The sequence below is a fragment of the Acomys minous genome, assembly GCF_964271855.1.
Source record: "Acomys minous genome assembly, chromosome: 4".
Taxonomy (NCBI): Eukaryota; Metazoa; Chordata; class Mammalia; order Rodentia; family Muridae; genus Acomys; species Acomys minous.
This window is the reverse complement of record NC_140486.1, coordinates 919,228-934,705: the sequence shown is the minus strand read 5'-3', so window position 1 is coordinate 934,705 and position 15,478 is coordinate 919,228. Positions and strand designations below refer to the sequence as shown.

The 15,478-nt window shown below is 38.1% G+C and overlaps 1 protein-coding gene across 3 annotated transcripts in view; it reads left to right on the top strand.

Moving 5' to 3' along the window:
• RTTN (rotatin) overlaps nucleotides 1–15,478 on the top strand; it is a 172,622-nt gene that overhangs the window by 101,408 nt on the left and 55,736 nt on the right. For all 3 annotated transcript variants that reach the window (XR_014778421.1, XM_084778023.1, XM_084778024.1), the window contains 2 exons: nucleotides 4,862–5,051; nucleotides 6,653–6,744. Coding sequence is in view for 2 of the 3 variants with exons in the window: in XM_084778023.1 (XP_084634149.1) it covers nucleotides 4,862–5,051; nucleotides 6,653–6,744 (282 nt within the window). In the remaining variant the exon portion in view is untranslated. The remainder of the gene's footprint in view (nucleotides 1–4,861; nucleotides 5,052–6,652; nucleotides 6,745–15,478) is intronic.

Genomic DNA, 15,478 nt, shown 5'->3' with positions numbered 1-15,478 from the left:
TCATGAAGCACTTTCAATATTTCACAAAACATTTTTTGTTGAACTCATCTTATTGGTGGTCATAATTCATGTGCTTTTATGAATTTTTAATATTTGTAGGATCATGTTTTTATAGTCTTTAGATTATATTATAGTACTTTTATATGTTACCAAAGTAATTCCATTTTTTATTCTTCTTACATGTAATTCTTTGCTTCTAGTCTATTTGCACAGTGACTACAGGAGTAAAATATATGTCTTACAATTAATATCCTAATTTTTTTCATGCAGAACTATATTTTCAAGTTAATTGCCGAGTTCTGAGATAATTAATCTGCACCATTCTTTGCAATTATGTTTATAATTGGCACCTGGTGACTTATGAGTTGCTTTTTCTTTATACACTGCTGTGCTGAGTGTTCCCTGAAATTCAGCTGGTGGTCCGTCAGGTCCAAGGCTCAGTTCACCTGTTGAGCACAAGGGTGATGATGACACAGACATCTTGAGATAAGCCATTAGATCATGTGGACTTCCTCACAGTACCAAAAGAGAGCGATTACAGTTGCCTCTGTGGAGCCAAGCTAGTGTAAGTCTCTGTTGGCCTGGCTATTGAATCATGTGTCTTCAGTGGGAAGCCTGCGTCAGGCCTTCTTTGTGCATATGCTGGGCATGGCCGCATTGCTGACTACGTGCCATCACCACTGAGAAACTTTGGCATGTGGAGATTAGGGTCAGCTAAAAATAATGGTGTCTAATTCACATGAATTACCGTTCATGCAACTTTCTTTTGAAATATTAAAAGTGGTTTTAAGGGGCTGGAGAGATGGCTTAGCAGTTTAAAGCATTTCTTGCTCTTCCACAGGATGTGAGTTCAGTTCCCAGCACCAGCATCAGGCAGCACACAGCTGCCTGTATCTCCTGTTCCAAGGGATCCACTACTCTTCTGTCCTCTGTGGGTACCCCACATACAGGACATGAGCACATATAGAGATGCACCCAAACACAGAGAGAGCCACATAAAAATGTATCTTTTAAAACGTTTTAATGCAGTAATTCTTTATATTTTTAGAAGTGATGATTATTTCTAGTAACAAATGCCCATAGAAAGCAATAGAATATATAATGATATTCGCTGCTTGTCTTCAGACACAGAGAAGTTTATCCCTGAGTTTAACTCTTCAGGAATCAACCACATGTTTCTAAGTAATATATTTTCAACATTATGTTTATTCCTCTGACACTTGCTTGTGCCACTGTTTCGTTCCTGTGTGACCCATGCAGACACTGCTAACTCTTGTTGTCAGTGAGCACCCTTGCTCTTGTTGGTTTTGTTGCCTCTTGTCCCGTAGGGCCGCGTTGAGAAGACAGGCAAGCCTGATATGTGATGTCTTTCTACTCTCCCTGACGTCTGGTGCTAACCATTGCCAGTTTTTACTTAGACTGTTGCTTTGTGGGGTTTGGTGATGTTTGCATTGTTACCAGGCTTTTGTCCACAGATTGATTCTGGACGTTGGAAATCACTACTTCACTAGAGACAGGAAGTGGTCTCTGGCTAAAAACCCCTTATCCACCTTTCATGGCTGACCCATCCAGGGCTTAGGGGCAGAATTCCTTAGTGCACAGAATTGAAACAAAGGAATTTATGTGGCATTTTCCCCCTTTTGGAAATCCTGTTTATTTTTCCTGCATTGAAAGTCCATGTTATAGCTCAAAATTTTCTATTAATTTTCTTTCCTCTCTTGTTAGGCTCCCCCTTTCCTGGTATTCACCCCTAAAATGATCATATTCTTACCTAGCCCTTGTAAGTTCTAGCATATTTAAAACTCCCTTTGAAGCTTTACTAGGGTGGTGGTTTAGCTATGCACTAGGTTGAATACCATTCTTCCTAAGAATTTTACCCCATCTAATTATGGGACCAGCCATTAGAAAGGCAGATTATAATCCAGGGCTGTTGACACTTTGTTTTCTTGTTTATCTCTCACCTTTTACTTTCCATCATTTTTTTTTCATCTTTTTGTTTTGGTTTGGTTTTGGTTTTTTGAGACAGGGTTTCTCTGTGTAGCCCTGGCTGTCCTGGACTAATTGATAGATCAGACTGGCCTCGAACTCACAGTGATCCACCTGCCTCTGCCTCCCAAGTGCTGGGATTACAGGTGTGTGTCACTACACCCGACTTCCATCATATTTTATTTGTGGTTTTCTAGAATTTTGTCTTAATTTTTTTCCACTGATCACTCATTAAGCTCTTTACTTGAGGACTTGGCTATTCTATAATTTTTGGCTCGTCTCAATTTCTTTTTTACTATTTATTTTTTAAAAATGACCTTTCTCCTACAAGAAGAACATCATGATTGGTGGATCTGGACCTGGGGGGGGGGGCGTGGTCTGCCCAAGCTACTGCACCAACCAAAGACAGTACATGAACCCTACTCAGATGTAGCCAAGGGACAGAACATCCTCCGCAGTTGTGTAGAGAGTGGCCACTGACTCTGACATGAACTCTGTTGCCCCATATTTGACCACTTCCCCTTGGTGGGGAGGCCTGGTGGCACTCAGTGAAAGGATAAGCAGGCTACCAGGATGAGGCTTAATAGGCTGTGACCATATATATGGTGGGGGAGGAGGTCCCCTTCTGTTACAGACCTAGGGGAGAGAAATAGGGTGAAAGAGGGAGGAGCGGGAGGATACAAGTGAGGGGAAAACAGTTGCGTTGAAATCTGAATAAATAAATTAAAAAAGAATAAAATTTCACAAATGTAAAAAAAAGTAAAATTCTTTTTTTTTTTTTGAAAAAATTTTTTAAAAAATGACCTTTCTTTTTATGTGTTAGGGTTTTGATCATAAATGCCCCCAATGGTTATGTGCTGGTGGGTTGCTGCTGGGTGCTGCACCGTGGAGCATTGTGGTGCTGGGAACTGAGGTTGAGTGCAGGAAGTCTGGGGCAAGGCCCTGGGGCACATTTTGTACATGGTGGACGTGCCTGGTCTGGGTCCTTCTTGCTCTTCTGATTCCTGGCTGTCCTGAGGTGGCCAGCGCTCATCTGCTTTACTCTTCTGTTACGATGTTTCTGTTTAGCCACAGACCTAAACTCAATGGGGCTAGCCACACCCTGCTGAAGCCTCTGAAACCATGGGCCAGCATAACCTCTGTTCTTCTTTGAACTTGACCTATGTATAGTCAGGGTTAGAAAACCAATTAACATTGTTATATTTTGTGTTCCAGAAATGAATCCATATCAGGCCTCTTGGGTTAATTTTACCAAGTTTCTGTGTCATAATTAGATTTATACCACCTTCTTAGGTATTATTTTTATGGATAATCTAATTTAGAATTTAATTATTAATTATATCTTTCACTATCTTTGTTTTTTAAATTTAGTTTATCTTCTTAAAAAGATTAGAAAAATAATGTTTAAGAATTTATTTTAAAAATAACAAGTATGATTTGGTTAGATTATATTTGTTATTTTATAATTTAGAGAATACTTGCTAGAATTGTTATAGACAACATTTCTCACTTCTCACTTTACCACTGCTTTTGAGATAGAAAAGCAGGGCCTCAGAAGATGGAGGCCTGTGGCCGATCCTCCTGCCAGCTGCTCCACCATCCATCCACTAGGCCTTTGATGGGCTAAGGACTCAGCAGATAGTTTGTGAAGAGCTCTGAATAGTTATTTTTGCTGTTGTCATGATTTATACAACTTACATTTCTTTACCTGTTCTTGGTAAATATTTATGAATTTAGCATTCTGACTATGATAGAGAAGGCAATTACATAGACATAATTAATAAAATGAATTAAATAATTTTACATGATTAGTAAATGCAAAGTAAAATTAATTATCCTTAGATAATATATTTATGTTACTCTAGTGATTTTGTTTTATTGACTGAGTTTTGTTAAGTAGCTGGAGTTAAGTTAGAGTTAAGCTTTGAGAGATGTTTTGTTGTATTTCTTTGTTTTTACTTCTAGGGATCAAACTCAGGGCTTTCTGTGGTAGGTGAGTGCTTTATTGCTGAACTACACCCCTAGCCTGCCTTAATAAAACCACAATTATCATTTAGCTTGTTAATTCTTTCTGAGTGACAAAGGTGTTGGCTTGTGATGTTTTGGAGTTGTTGCATGTCTCTTGTCTTTATCATGTGCAGATAAACATATTATAATTTGCTTTAAACATTTTGTAGTGGTGACAGTAAAGTTACTATTTAATTTTTTTTTTTTTTTTTTTTTTTTGGACAGATAACTCACCCACCGTAGTTTAGTAAAGTCATGCATTAAAGGACCACATTTGGGCAGTAGTGGTAGAGCACTCACCTACCATAGATGAGGCACTGGGTTTTCAGTCACAGAATAATTTATAAATAAATGAGGAACCACATTGCTTGTAATTGACCATGATGGCTAAGCATAGCCTTCTGATGCCATTCTCCTGTTGTATCTTCTAGACGTCTATATTTAAATTGTTTATTTTTGCCAACTCACTGATAAGTAGAAGCATTTAAAAATTATTACTATTATTTAATATTAAACTATTACTTTGACTACATTATTGCAGGTATTTATAATTCTTATGCTATTGTGTGTTGCTTTAAAGACACTATTGTTGTATTTGTGCTTAAGCGTGTAATTACTTGGTTGAGAATGATCATTTCGTAGAAGCATTTTTATGAATTGACCCGTTAGGAGGTAGAGTTGATCAGCCTCTGTCAGAGGAAATGTACGCAGCAGAGACCAGTAAAGTGAAGCACTTTCTGTTGTAGTCTACGCAGCCGTACTAGAAGGACTGTGGTAGGAGCTGAGACACGTTTGCCTTAGCAGGGAGATGCAGAGAGAACAAGGAAATGGCTTGCTAAGTCAGTCCCTGTCTTCTGTCTCCCCGCAGGGCCCCTGTGTGCACGATGAGGATTCTGGCCTGTCACTTGTAGGAAGACCTGCACTTCAGGCCCTTTTATATCACTGCCATTTCTATGAACATTTGACTCAGATGGTGCAACATTGTTACGTAGGAAGATATATGTTTGATTTTAATTTTTCTACTTTTACTGAAACTTCAGAATACAGTGATTTAAATGGCAAGTGCATTACCTTTATTATTATCATTATCATTATTATAATGGTTATTACAAATATAACTTCTTTAAAATGATGTTAAGGGGTCTGGGAGATGAGTAAGTGATTAAAACAAGTGGGAGACTGAAGCTTGGACCCTCAACGCCCAGAGACATGCAAGGTAGGGTGTACAGAGTGTAACGCCCAGGGCCAGCGCCTAACCAGCTTAGTCAGCGTGACAAGCTTTGTGTTCATGAGAAAGACCCTACCTTAACATATAAAGTATTAAAAGCAATTACGGAAGACACCAAACTCTGACTTCCCAGTCATACCTACCATCTACACATGCAAAACCACATGTGTTTACTCAAGAACATTTGGAAAATAATAAAAGGTACACAGGAAAAATTATCTCTAGTCCTATAACTCCGAGAATACCCTTGATATGTTTTATTCTTACCATCATTTTTTTGCTATGTGATGTTTATTTTATATATTTTATGCACAGTTTTTTTTAGTCTCCATTTCTCTAAACATTGCTCAAACATTATGCTGTGTTATAAATTCTTCATGGCAACCATGTTTGGCATCTTATTAATGTTTTATAAGTTATTTTATGACCTTCAGTAAAGTTTATAGCTTTTTTTTCTCTAGTAAAAGCTTAGACTTTTTCAGAATATTTATCCCTTGATATTCTATAGTTTTTCCCCCTACCTTTCTTATGAATGAGTTATTTTCTAACTAAAAGTCTTAAAAATCTACTTATTTTTGGTGTATCTTGAATTATCAGAACATTTTGCTGAAACCCTTTTGCTTTTTTTGGTAGATAATTTTGGATTTATTTTCTAATAACTACATATTACATATTAATGCATAAACCCTACTTAGATCTTATAAAATGAATATCTATTTAACATAAATTGTTTAAATTTCAAAATTAATATTTAAGTATAATGTTTTATAATCTTAACATAGAAGGTTTAATAAAAGTATAAAGCCTCTCAAAATATATACATTTATTCACTGTCTAATAAGTGTATATGTGTATGTAACTATAAATAAGACTTGTTTATATATCTGTATGCAAATATATATATACAGATGTATATATATACACACACATATATACACATGTATGTATACAAACACACACACACACACACATACACATGATGAGTAAACCGAAATCAGGAAATTGCATTGCTTTTAATTGTTTAAATGTGAATTTATATTTATTTAAATCCATAATTCACATTTCTATTTCCTTTTTGAAGGAATTGGAAGTAGCATTTGATGAAGCTCTTTACCTTTATAAGTGACATCTTTATTAGAAAAGTGAGTTGTTGAGTTGTTCTGACTTTGCGAGTCACTGTCACTCCTGACATGGCTCTTAAGCACGTCTGCATTGCAGTCTTCTGGGTGTCCACCAGGAGTGTGCATTTACAGTTTCCCTCTGCTGCAGGGTGCGAGAGTCCCTGGAACAGATGCTCTCAGGGAACTGCACCAACAGCCTCTGAGTGATTCTTGAACACAGTGAAAGTCCGCATCCGTTAGTTCATGGTGGGTTTCCTTAAGGAGTTTGCGTTCTGTTAGTTGTTATATTAACTGTTCTCTGTTGTCACAGGTTTAGATGACTCATTCAAGTTTTGGAGGGCTCCCTCGGGGACATCTGTTCAGGATCAGGAGCCAAGCTCTCTTTCCACCTCAGAAACAATGGTAATTGAGAAGGCCACAGAAGTGTTTCATTTTGAGTCTCTGAATAAATTTGAATTTGCATAATAGTGAGAAATATTGGCTATAAGTTTAACATTAGGATTATAATGGTTTTAGAAAGTGCATTCTGAAAAGATTCCTGCACTGCATTTACGTAAAATATTCTGTTCACTATGTTCTGTTTTCTGTGTGTGGTAGACATCTTTTTGCTTTTCTACCTAAGAGCACTGTGAGAGGCAGGGCTGGCATTCCAAGTAGTGGAAATCTGTGTGTACTTACATGTCCTTATTTTTGCATATGTGGCTTTCTTCCTAATAGCAAATGCTGGTCCTCATTTTTGCCAAAGCATATGAAAGGCACTTCTTCTAAATTGTGAAACATATTAACTTTTCACGTACTTGCTGATAATGATTGTGTTGTAGAATCTATTAGGAAAGAAAAGGTTTGGTACCTCTGTTTTTAGAAGTTTAAATATATAATATGTATATATATATATATATATATATATATATATATATTAACAGTTATATAGACATTAATCAGATTTACCTCCTATATTGTCCTTTTTCCTTTTTCCCTCTTTTTTTTTTGTTAGACTAAAAAGAAAAAAAGAGTTGTATGTAGTGCTAAACTAGACCTTGATGTGGAAAAATAAGATAATTACCCTGTTCCCACTAGATGTCATACTTTCCAAGCTTAAATGTAAAGATATTTTTATGGACCTTAGTTCAGCAAGTATCTTTCATTCAGCAAGAGAAATATTATGATTAAATGCCAAAATGAGTTGTATTAATTGATTCAATTGAAAAATCACTAGGACAACATCAGTATATGCTTCAAAGTGAGTTTCCTGAAATGATCCAGTTTTCACAAGACTGTAGCAGAACCCTGCTAGTAAACTTTTAGTCCTGTGACTAGATGCTGTGAAAATCAGCCGCAGGTAGGAATGGTATATTGAAGTTCACAGTCTCAGAGCTGAGCATTGGTGACGTGGCTTCATTGTTTCTAGGCCTGTCTGTAGAGAGGCAGAGCATCATACAGGGAAGCATGTGTGTTCACCTCCTGGTGTTTAGAGGAGGCACTGGGGTCCAATGTATCCTTCAAAGCCATCCTTCGTCTGCTTCCTCTAACAAGACCATAACTCTTAAAGTTTCCATCAACCTACCCATGATTAACTAAACTATGAAACTTTTAATGTGTTAATCCATTGATGAAGTCAGAGCCCTTGAGATCTGATTGTCTCTCAAGGGCCTCACCTCAGAAGGGCTGCACTGGGGAGAAAGCCTTTAGCACAGGAGCATTGGAAGGAAATTAGAGATTCGACCCCTGAGACAAGCTGTAAACGCTTTAATTCTTTGTTGAAGGGGGTACTATGTAAATGATAATCTCTGTGTGTTAGCTATTTTGTGTTATTAGATTTGTATTTATCATATGTAGGAAGACCTTGGTACTGAAAGAAAAATCAAATTTGTAGTTTTTGGTTTATATTAACATATAAATATCATAGCTTAAAGCACTGGATTTCTGAGACTAGCTTTGGAAGAACTGAATTTACTATGATCCTTATTTAAATGGAAGTACCTTTACGTGCTTAGCAGTGTATTGATGTTGCAAAATACTCAAAATAATCAACCCAAAAGGAAGAGAGGCTTATTTTGTTTTGTAGTCTGTAAGGTTTGGTACCTCTGTTTCAGTCCACGGTCTTCCCTGTTACTGCTTTGGGCCTGTGATTATACAGCATACTACCATGGATGTGCACTGTGTGATACAGGAAGGCTGCTCATCTTCTGACAGCATGAGAAGAAAAAATGTTTTCATGTGTAACACAAATTTAAATAAAACAGATTTTTAGTTTATTTAAATATTTGAAAATTTAATTTAAAAGGACACTGAGAAAAGACACTGAAAAGAGCTGTGATTTTCATGTCCAGGGCGTGCCCAGTGATCTAAAGTTCTCCCACGAGTCCTACATCCTAAGGGCTCTGCTGTCCCTTCCCAGTAGCACTGTGGGCTGGGGACCAGGCTTCAGTACGAGCCTTGGGGGCCTTCAGTATCTAAATTACATAACAGTCCTTAACTTCTTTGTGCTTGGTTGCTTGCTGTATAGTGGGCTGGCCAGATGGCTCAGAGACTGTGCAAGCTTGATGACCTGAGTTTGAGCCTTGGCTCTCACAGTGGAAGGAGAAAGCTAACTGTCAAGAGCTGTCCTCTGATCTCCACGTAGGTGCCATGACACGTGCGTGCCCACACTCATACACATATATACTATTAATAAAAATAATATATAAAATGTGCTAATGAAATAATTGAAGTTTAGAAATTATTTTTAGTAAGATTGTTATTTAACGGTCTCAGACATGAATATAAAGCACTTAGTTGTTCTCACTCCTTGCCCTCTCTTACCGACCTCATGTCCCAATCAAGCTCTCTTCCTCCCTACCAGTCCCTTTCCCAGATTCATGTCTTTTGCTTTTATTTCATGACCCTTTTAATTTAACTAGGGTTGTTGTGACTGTTTAGTTATGGAGTCACCAGTGGGCATAGAACTGAGGGCAACAGCTCCCATGTCCTATTTCTAACAGTAGTAGTTGAGCAGTGAAGGTCAGTACTCCCTGACTGTTGGTGGTCCCACTCTCACACAGACTCCCTGCGGGCGTTTGTATCTGCTGTCAGTTGGTGGTTACAATAGCAGTATCTTTCCTAGATGATATTATTTGCAACCTTCCTCCAGAATAAGTTTGGGTCAGAGGTTTTGTGGGTGGATTGGTGACCCCCTTCCTCTGCTGGAAGTCCCGTCTGTTTTCAGGTGGCTAGTTCAGGCTCCCTGTCCTCTGCTGTTAGGGATTTCAGCAAGGACCACTCTCATACACTCCCAGTGGCCTCTTCTGTCCCAGAGATGCTCCCCCACAGGTTTTCTTTCTTTCTTTCTTTTTTATAAAGATTTATTTATTTATTACATATACAGTGTTCTGCCTGCACATACACCTGCAGGCCAGAAGAGGGCGTCAGATCACATTACAGATGGTTGTGAGCCACCATGTGGTTGCTGGGAATTGAACTCAGGACCTTTGGAAGAGCAGGCGGCGCTCTTAACCACTGAGCCATCTCTCTAGCCCCGTCCCCCACAGGTTTTCATTCTCTTCCATGTCCTCTCCCTCCTACCAACCCCCAGTCCCTCTCACCCCACTTCACTCTCCCCACACCTGGTCCCCAGCCTTGTTACCGTCCCTACCCATCTCCCACGCAGCTCCCTCCCGTTATCTACGTCAGATGCCTGGGCTTTTTTGTTTTGCTCTTTTTTTGTTGTTTTGTTTTTGTTTTTGTTTTTTCCTCTTCTGTGTGCAATTTAAGCATCTTCCCTTGGGCCCTCCTTGGCATCTTTCAGACTTTCGGATTAGCATGGTTATTGGTTATCTTGCTCATTATAGCTAACGTTCACTTATAAGTGAATGCACACCATGTCTGTCTTTCTGAGGCTGGTTTACCCAGCATCTATCAAGAAAATTGTCAATTTCGTTTAGATTTTCCACGTTTTGGGGGTACAGGCTTTTGAAGTAAGACCTAATGATTCTTTGGATTTTGTCAGTGCCCATTGTTATGTCCCCTTTTTCATTTCTAATTTTGTTAATTTGGATATTGTCTCTGCATTTTGATTAGTTTAGCTAAGGGACCGTCTATCTTGTTGATTTTCTCAAAGAACCAACTCTTGGTTTTGTTGATTCTTTGTATTGTTTCCTTTGTTTCTTAGTTATTGATATCAGCTCTGAGTTTGATTATTTTCTGCTGTCTACTCCTCTTGGGTGTGTTTCCTTCTTTTTGTTCTAGACCTTTCAGATATGCTTTTAAATTGCTAGTATGAGATCTCTCCACTTTCTTTTTGAAGGCACTTAGTACTATGAATTTCCCCTTAGCACTGCCCTCATTGTGTCCCATAAGTTTCAGCATGTTGTTCCTTCATTTTCACTGAATTTTAGGACATCGTTAATTTCTTTCTTACTTCCCTGATCCAGTGGTCATTGTGTAGAAAGTTGTGCAGTTTTCATGAGTTTGTAGGCTTTCTGTTGTTTCTATTACCAAGTTCCAGCTTTAATCCATGGTGGTCTGATCCAAGGTATTATTTTAATTTTCTTGTATCTCTGGAGACTTGCTTTTTGACTAACTATATGGTCGGTGAATGTTGTAGAAGGTTTTATAAGGTACTGATAAGAAGGTATATTCTTTTATGTTCGGATGGAATGTTCTGCAGATATGTTAGGTCCGTTTGATTCATTATGTCTGTTAGTTTCATTGTCTCTCTGTCCATTGGTGAGACAGGAGTGTTGAAGTCTCTTACTACTAATGTGTAGAGTTCTATGAGTGAATTAAGCTGTAGTAATTTTTCTTTTATGAATGTGGGTACCCTTGCATTTGGGGTATAGTTGTTCAGAATTGAGATGTTATCTTGGTGGACTTTTCCCTTGTTGAGTATGAAGTGTCCTTCCCATCTCTTGTGATTAATTTTGGTTGAAAGTGTGTTTTATTAGATATTAGAATGCAGCTTGTTCCTTGAGTTTGTTTACTTGGAAAACATTTTTCCAGCTCTTTACTCTGAGGTAATGTTTATCTTTGTTCTTGAGGTTTGTTTTTTGTACGTAGCAGAATGATAGATCCTGTTTTCACATCCATTCTGTTAGCCTGTATCTTTTTATTGGAAATTGGTGTTGAGAGATATTAATGACCAATGATTGTTAATTCCTGTTATTTTGATATTGCTGGGTTTGTGTGTGTGTGTGTGTGTGTGTGTGTGTGTGTGTGTGTGTGTGTGTATGCGCACGCTCACCTCACTTTTGTTTTATTCTGGTATGGAATTATTTATTTCTTCTGTTTTCTTGGATGTAGATAACCTCCTTGGGTTGGAGTTTTCCTTCTAGTATTTTCTGTAGGAATAGACTTATGGATTGATATTGCTTAAATATGGTTTCATCTTGTAATATTTTGTTTTCATCATCTACAGTGACTGAGAGCTTTGTTGGGTATAGTAATCTAGGTTGGCATCTGTGGTCTCTTAATGGCTGCAATATATCTGTCCAGGCCCTTCTAGGTTTTAGAGTCTCTGTTGAAAAGTCGAGTGTAATTCTGTTAGGTCTGCTTTTATATGTTTCTTGGCCTTTTTTCTTCTGCAGCGTTCAGTATTCTGTCTTTGGTCTGTGCATTTAGTGTTTTGATTATTAAGTGGTGGGAAGATTTCCTTTTCTGGTCCAATATAGTGGGTGTTTTGTTAGCATCTTGTATGTTTATAAGCATCTCTGTTTTTGGGTTGGGGAATGGTTTTTGTATGATTTTATTGAAAATATTTTCTAGTCCTTGGAGCTGTGACTCTTTGCCTTCTTCTATTTGTATTGTTCTTTGGTTAGGTTATTTTTTTCATAGTATCCCAGGTTTCCTAGGTGTTCTGTGTCAGGAAATTTTTAGATTTAGCATTTTCCTTGACTGATGTATCGATTTCTACTATCATGTCTTCTATGCCTGATCTCTTATAATCTGTTGGGGATGCTTGTGTCTTTTGTTCCTGTTCTTTTCTCTAGATTTTCTATCTCTAGGATTCTCTCAATTTGTTCGTTTTTACAGTTTGTTTTCTACTTCCATTTTCTGGTCTTGAACAGTTTTATTCATTTCTTTCACCTGTTTAATTGTGTTTTCCTTTATTTCTTGAAAGGATTTATTTGATTCCTCCTTTAAGGCCTCTATCTTCTTTGTAAGGTTGGTGTTTGGGTCACTCTCTTGTCCTTTGCCTGTGTTAGGATCTCCAGCGCTTGCTGTAGAAGGATAGCTGGGCTCTGTGGTGCCATATTGCCCTGGCTCTTGTTGATGGTGTTCCTTGCTGTCCTTGAGCCATGTGGCTGTCCTTGGTGTTAGCTCTGATAGATGTGCCTTAGGAACCTGAATGTTCCTGTGGTCCAGCAGTCTTCTGCTGCCTCTGCTGCCTCTGCTGCCTCTGCTGGTTCTGCCCTGCTGCTGCTCTGCTGGTTCTGCTGGCTGCGCCCCAGGAGCATCGGGCAGATGAGGCATTTCAGGCTTTTTTTTTTTTCCCTTCAGCACTTGTAAGTGTTGGGCCTGTATATTGTCTACAGTGCAGATAGAGTAAGCAGTGTCCTAGTTTTCCTGAGGCATTGTCCTAGTAAATAAGTAGTACCTCATTGTAGTCTCTATTTAACTGGGTCACAGATACAGCATACTTTTCCTCCTGAAACCATTTCTTTTCCCTCAAAAATTCACCAAATAGGTATTTATGCATGGTTAAACCACAAATGCAACACAGCTTTATGACCAAGACTTGGTTTGCTATTGCTTTAAAATTTGTTTTATCTTTTGTCAGAATAAATAACACAAAAATGTGATTCATTTTCAAAAACATATTCTTCATGTGTAACAGAAATTTAAATAAGTCTGATTTTTAGTTCATTTAAATATTTGAAAAGTTTAATTTATGAGCCATCCTTGTCTTGGAGGAAAAAAACACTGAATAATTCTTGTTAACACTGTGTTACAAATGAAAAATTGAGAGATAGAGTAAGACCCATTACCTAAACCAGTAGCAGCCATGCAGATAGAGGTGATGGCTCTGGTTGTTGACCACAAATGTCCTATGTGTTAAATAGTCCAGGTGCAAACAGGTTGCATTGTAAGGATGATTGAATATTGTTTTTGTTTATGAAGTGGTCATTTGCAGGATCATGTCCTTCCTTCTGACACTTCTATACACATATGTAAGTGGCTGATATATTCAGATGTGTCTTAGGTTCGGTACTCACAAGAGTTAAAACTAGCTAAGACTGTATGTAAAGCTTAGCTTGGAAAACGACTGCATATTGTTATATATTAAAACATTCAGAAAGTGTGTGATGTTAGATTTTGGAGTTTGAATTCAAAATACAGCTTACTGTAAGCTGAGCCTTCTTTGGGCGTGAAAGGAGTAAGTTATGCTTTATAAAATTAACATGTGAAAACTTTTCAGCATAGTGAAATGACATGGACCATTGCAACTGATACTAGGAAAATACCACTGACATTTGCCGGGGCATTAACAATGGTTCTATGCATGGAATAGTGTGTGTATGGAATGGGTCAAGAGGCTTCAGAGGAGAAATACTTTGCCTTAAAAATCTTGGATGACATCTGTATGACATCAGTGACACGACTTCAGTAAAAAGGGTATAAAAGAAATAACTATCCTTGTTTTAAATAAATTTCAACTATTTATAGGTCGTGCAAAAACTAAGTCTGGTGTTTTGGGAAGAAGGAAGATACAAATGGCGTGTGTTACTTAAGCATTGTTAACATAGGTCATAGGTGTGCCTATGTGTGGTTGGTTAGTTTGGGAAGTATAAAAATTAATATTTACTAACAAAACTTAAATCTTGATAGTTAATGATATCTGCATACTGTTTTATAATATAATAATTTCATTATACAGCATTAGAATGAATGTGATAGCTAATAAGAATAGGCTATTCACTTTAGCCTCCTTATTCTATAAGACATTATGTACGCATGCACGTTTGCATGTTATTTTCAAAATATTTCATATTTCTCTTTACTTGTCACTTAATATTTTTAAGCTAAGTTACTATAGATTTATAGTCAGTACTATAAAGTGCTAATACTTAAAGAAATGGATGATCAATTTGGAAGTGAAAAAAATTCTCTCTGTTGGTGCTTTCTGTGTTTGCCATGCCTGGCTACTCATTTTTTATGCAAATAGACTAGGATGTTCAGTCTACATTATGTGGTGGTGGTACCCTTTTCACACTGAAAGTTAGGCATGTACCTCAAGGTCATGAGGCTGATTGAGAGCAGGGTAGGGTAAATACAGGGACATGTACACTCTTGCGCCATATGCAGTGCAGCATGAGGAATACAACTCAGTCATACTGCTAGTCTCTGCTTGCGAGTAGTCATTCTAGTCAGAGAGGCATAGATCTTCTCTCATCCCCGGTTCATCCTTTAATGATGTTTCTGAGATTTCTGCTTCTTATATACAATCCAGTTGGAGTGATTTAAACTTCTTGGTGTAAGTTATTAAAATTGATGATAATAAATTATGAAGCTTTTCTGCTCTTGGGCATAAGGGTATCAATTTATAAAAATGAACATGTGGACTCTGCATTCTCACTGAAGTTTTTATATCTCATATTTTGCCATGTTTTTCAAATGTGGCTAGATATGTATCCTATAAATCATTTTCCCTTTATATTTAAAAATTAAACAGCAATTTAAGCACTAGTAATGATTTTCATGGAATAAAATCATGAGGTTCATTATATAGTTGCTTTGACAAAGAAAATACTCAGGTTCTCTTGTCAGGTGAAGAGTAAACCAGGGCATTGACCATGCAACCAGGTGCTCTGCCACTGAGCAGCCCTACAGGGCACTGACCATGCAACCAGGTGCTCTGCCACTGAGCAGCCCTACAGGGCACTGACCATGCAACCAGGTGCTGTGCCACTGAACCGCCCTACATGGCACTGACCATGCGACCAGGTGCTCGTTCACTGAGCAGCCCTACAGGGCACTGACCATGCGACCAGGTGCTATGCCACTGTCAGCCCTACAGGGCACTGACCATGCAACCAGGTGCTTGTTCACTGAGCAGCCCTACAGGGCACTGACCATGCAACCAGGTGCTCTGCCACTGAGCAGCCCTACAGGGCATTGACCATGCAACCAGGTGCTTGTTCACTGAGCAGCCCTACAGGGC